At 32.8% G+C, this 5534-nt stretch overlaps 1 protein-coding gene across 1 annotated transcript; it reads left to right on the forward strand.

Annotated features, from left to right (window-relative positions):
• On the forward strand, nucleotides 1-1611 carry LOC18443997 (Nucleotide/sugar transporter family protein). The gene has a single exon (XM_006854176.4). It carries the CDS (start codon nucleotides 90-92, stop codon nucleotides 1377-1379), a length of 1290 nt encoding a protein of 429 aa, XP_006854238.2. The 5' UTR covers nucleotides 1-89; the 3' UTR covers nucleotides 1380-1611.
• The last annotated feature ends 3923 nt before the right edge of the window (nucleotides 1612-5534 follow it).

The raw sequence follows: 5534 nt of genomic DNA on the forward strand, positions 1-5534 counted from the left end.
AAATTTGACAAACATGCTTCCTTATCCTCTCTCTCTCTCTCTCTCTCTCTCTGTGCCCTATCAATATCATCCATTTCTCCCAAGGCCCTATGGACATAAACAAACATGTACATAAACAAGAAAAACAAAACTATATTTCCTCCTCTGCTACTTCAGAATTTCCCCAAACTATGTCTTCCATGCCACCTTTACTTTCTCTCTTCACCCCAAAATCTTGCCTGAAACCCCCAAAAAAATCTCATTTATCCCCAAATCTTCCCAAAAATCCCCTTCTGTCTCACCAAATATTGCAAATAAAACATGCCCAATATGTGTCTGAGGTCCACGGCCTTCAATATCAATATGCATCACATAGTTTTTATCCCCAAAATTACTCAACAAAATATCTAAAGAGACCCAAACTCCATATCCCTAGAGCTAGTGCAAGCTCTGATCCAATTACAAATGCAGAGAAGAGAAAAGGCATAGGAACCCTAAAACTTGGCCTTGTATTTGGGCTCTGGTATTTATACAATGTCATCTTCAACATATACAACAAGAAGGTGCTCATTCTCTTCCCTTATCCCTGGTTTCTGGCCTCTTTCCAGCTATTCACTGGCTCTCTATGGATGCTTTTTCTCTGGTTTTTTAAGTTTCAACCATGCCCAACAATCTCCAAGGGCTTCATTCTTGCCCTGCTTGGCCCTGCCTTCTTCCACACAGTGGGTCACATATCTGCCTGTGTTTCTTTATCTAGAGTTGCAGTCTCATTTACCCATGTCATAAAATCATCAGAGCCTGTGTTTTCGGTGGTTTTCTCGGCCTTTTTAGGAGAAAGATACCCATTTCTAGTATGGCTCTCTCTCTTCCCAATTGTATTTGGCTGTTCTTTGGCAGCCATTACTGAACTCAGCTTTAATTTGCAGGGATTTTATGGGGCAGTTATCAGTAATATTGGGTTTGTTCTTAGGAATATTTATTCCAAGAAGAGTTTGGGAGAATTTAAGGATATTGATGGACTTAATCTTTATGGAGTGATCAGTATTTTGTCATTTTTTTACCTGTTTCCAGTGTCCATTGTTGTGGAGGGATCACAGTGGGTAGAGGGTTTTAACAGTGCAGTAAAAGCAATTGGGAAGCCATGGATTTTCTTACTTTGGGTGTTAATTTCTGGGGTTTTTTACCATTTATATAACCAGTCTTCATATGAAGCTCTTGATGAGATAAGTCCATTGAGCTTTTCAGTTGGGAATACCATGAAGAGGGTTGTGGTTATTGTGGCCAGTCTTTTGGTGTTTAGGAATCCTATTAGACCTCTCAATGCATTGGGATCTGCTGTAGCTATTCTGGGTACCTTCCTATATTCTCAGGCCACACAAAAGATCAAAGCAAAAAGATGAGACTCGCTCTCTAAGAATATGATTATTCTCAGGCCACACAAAACATGACTCTCTCTCTCTCTCTATGATTCTCTCTCTAAGAGTATGATGTTTGAATTTTCAGCATGTATGTGAGTTAATCATTGACCTTCTCTAAAGATGAGATCGAACTCTGTTTCCCTCTCTCTCTCTATTCATGTACATTTTATTATCATTAACCCTCTCTAAAGAGAGCAAAAGCAATTATTCTCAATCTACCTCTCCTCTCTGACCTTGTTTGATATTCTTGTAAATAGCATGATCATGAAGTTCTTTTAGACCCCTCTTGTATTGTTGTATTTTCTTGATTAGTATGTTTATGAATTTTTTGCATTTATTTGTTTTTCGCATGTGTTTCGAGCATATTGTACATTTACTCCTTCGGATAAAGTTCTACTACCTCAAACTAGCGACTAACAAAAAAAAAGGAAAAAAAACATATTGTATATTGCCTGAATTAAAAATAATAAGATATATAAATAGGCCATTTATTTTGAGTACAGGGAGATCAAATCACTCTTATCTAGATTTTAAAATTACTGGTTGTAAGTGTACCATTGATTGAACTCAAAACTCAAAAAACAAAAAAAATTAACTTAATGACACATTCCAAGCCAATAAAATTAATGTTAGAAATGATTGTGACCTCTTTATGACTATGTAAATTGCCTCCTGATAAACAATCTCATAAAAAAGATATCCTAAAGTTGAGTTGATCATCCAACTTTTAGAGAGTCCACTCAAGTTTTAGAAACTCAAAGTCCCATCTTTTTCATTAAAATACATGAGACAGTGGATCCCAAAATGTCGGATCATGAATGTCCTTCAAGTAGGTCCTTTGCCCAAGATTGCAGCTCCTTGGTCTGGCATTTTCAATGAGCCTCGCACCTAGTAGATGATTTGGTGGTCTAATGAGACCACCGCTCTTATCATCCCGGCCTGAATTTTCTTTCTAAAGATCTACGCATCATCCCCACTCATTCGTAAGATTGATTTCAGAAAAATGAGGCGGAAGTTCGATTAGAAGCTCAAATGATGCTTAGTTGATTACCTCGAAAATAATTTACCTTGAAAATCCTATTTGAGAGGCTGTTTCATTTTTCATAGGTAGTTCCGTTGGGATGGGTTATTCACCTATGTTTAATAGGAATGGAACTCAAGAGATCACGTTGCAACACTTCAACAACTTGATCTAGAACTTGTTCTTAAAAACCAAACTTAAAACCCACATCTGACTGGATTCAAATCGCTATTTTTAAAAAAAAAATATTAATAAAAGATGATACCATATAGCACAAATTTTTTGTTTTGGGTTATTTATTGCTGAGATGAATAAACATTATTTGAAAAAAAAATTTGGTAAAAAGCACCCCATAAATAGTTGTTTTGCCCCTGGCAGTAAGTGTATGATTACTCATTATTTTACATGTATATATATATATATATATATATATATATATATATAGGAAGATGCTACAAAATGTCTATAGGCAAAAATGAACAGTGATTTCGCCTACCCTCATCACTGTCCAAAGTTCATCGTACGGTCACGATTTTCTAGTAGTGTTTCAGTTTTTTTTTTTAACAAATCGGAATGATATGAAATTTGGAGCATAGGTTCATAAAAACTAGGTGAATCCATAAAAAATATCAAAAAAATATTTTACATGAAATAAATTAATTAAAATACCCCCGAAAAGTTTTAGGGGTATTTTGATCAATTTATATTTTGCAAACAAAAATTTCATATTTTTAGTAGGTGCATATCACTATGATACATACACATTCCAAATTTTAGATCATTTCGATTTGTAAAAAAAAAAAAAATGAAAAATGAAACACTACTAGACAATCGTGACTGTGCGATGAACTTTGGACACTGATGAGGGTAGGCGAAATCACTGTTCATTTTCGCCTATAGGCTTTAAGAAGACTGGTCAATTAATATTTTACGAAATATTTTTCCATAATTTTATTAAGTGCACCTCACTAAGATGAACACACGATCCAAATTTCAGATCATTTTGATTTGTAGGAAAAAAAAAGAAAATTTAAACACTACCGTACAACTGTGACTATGCGATGAACTTTGGACAGAGATGAGCATAGGCGAAATCATTATTAATTTTCGCCTATAGGTGTTACGTAATATTTTCCTATATATATATATATATATATATAGGAAAATCTTCATGTTAGCCTAAGGGCTAACAGGAATATATGAGCCCAACGGCCAAGACTGAATTTTGGCCGATGTGACGATCACGGATGCCCAATAGTGTTTGAATTTTTTTTTTTTTTTTTCCACACATCCAAAGCACTTGAAATTTTAGGCATGTATTCATAAAAATTAGGCGAATCTTTGAAAAATATCAAAAAAATATTTTATATGAAATAAAATGACCAAAATACCCCTATAAAGTTTCAGGGGTATTTTGATCAATTTGTTTTTTCGGATTTTTTTTTATATTTTTATTAGGTGCGGCTTGATGAAAAGAACATATGCCTAGAATTTTAATTGATTTGGATTTTTAAAAAATAAAAAATAAAATTCAAACACGAAATGAGGTCGTGACGGTCAGATCGGCCTAAATTCAATCTGGGCCGTTGGGCTCATATCCTTCTTGTTAACCCTTGGGCTAACAGTAGTATCTTCCATATATATAGGAAAATCTTATATATATATATATATATATATATATATATATATATATATATATATATATATATAGCAATGATCCAATGCAACGGTTGTATCATAGTATAATGCAACGACACTTCTAGAAAATCATGTTTGTGGTATTTGTATGACCCCAAATTTTGCACACACACTCTTCATCTCAATAATCAATCTCCCCCCAAAAAAAAGTTCAATTTGAACAGTAGATATTGTCAAAATGAGTCCCCTCCGAAAAGGAATCTAGATCATTCATTTTGTAAATTTCAAGATCTTAGCCCTTATAAACTCAAAATCATTTTTTTACTTTTTAACATTGTTCATCTAATGATAATAAAGCCATTCAAAAAATTGAAAATGAAAAAAATCCTTCTAAATCCTAGATCTAAGCATCTCACCAAAATGAACGGCCTATGTTAATTGGGCTAAAAAAATACTTTCTAGGTTTTGTTTTCAATTTTTTCTTTTTTTGTGATTGTTTATTAGAATGAAAAGAGTGTATATTTTAAAATTTGGATCAAACAAATGGCCATAAGATGGTTTTTTAAGATTGTTGCATCATATTACTATACAATGGTTGTATGACATCATTACCCATATATATATATATATATATATATATATGAAAATTCTTTCCAATGCCTATAGACGAAAATGAGCAGTGATTTCGCTTACCCTCATCACCGTCTAAAGTTTATCGCATGGTCACGATTAGCCGGTAGTATTTTATTTTTCATTTTTTTTCTACAAATCGGAATTATCTGAAATTTGGAGTGTGTGTATATATTAGTGAGGCGTACCTAATAAAAATATATATAAAAAACAATTCGTGAAAAAAATTAATCAAAATACGCCCGAAATATTTTGGTCAATTGTTTTCATGTAAAAGTTTTTTGTGATATTTTTCGTAGATTTGCCTATTTCTATGAACACACGCTCCAAATTTCATGTCATTCTAATTTGTAGAAAAAAAAATTTAACAATGAAACACTACCAGACAATCATGATCGTACGATGAACTTTGGATGATGATGAGGGTAGGCGAAATCACCGTTCATTTTCGCCTATAGGCGTTTTGTAGTATCTTCCATATATATATATATGGAAAAAGTTTATGTAAGGTTGCAACCTTAAAATGTAGAATTCACGATGCACCTCAAAAATCCATTGAAAAGGGTTGTTTTAATGTTGAAAACCCTTTAATTGATCATCTCGACAATGAGATGTATGAATATGAAAAAAAAAAAAAAAAAGAGATTTTGAGTCCCACAAATAGTGCATCTTGCAACATATTATCTAGTCCGTCAGTTTTCAGGATTTTCATGTATTTATAGATTTACTAGATTTCACTATTATTGAAGTTTTAAATTTTATAATTAGATATAAAAATAGATTTTTTGGATAATCTTAAGAATTTTTTACACCAAAATTACATGTTATGATAAATTTTGGAGGTGGAC

This window comes from Amborella trichopoda, chromosome 3, assembly GCF_054954075.1.
Source record: "Amborella trichopoda isolate Santa Cruz 75 chromosome 3, AtrichopodaSantaCruz75HAP2 v2.0, whole genome shotgun sequence".
In the NCBI taxonomy this organism is placed as follows: domain Eukaryota; kingdom Viridiplantae; phylum Streptophyta; class Magnoliopsida; order Amborellales; family Amborellaceae; genus Amborella; species Amborella trichopoda.

Coding starts and splice junctions, on each gene's coding strand:
- LOC18443997 (XM_006854176.4), top strand. CDS start 90: ATGGACATAAACAAACATGTACATAAACAAGAAAAACAAAACTATATT.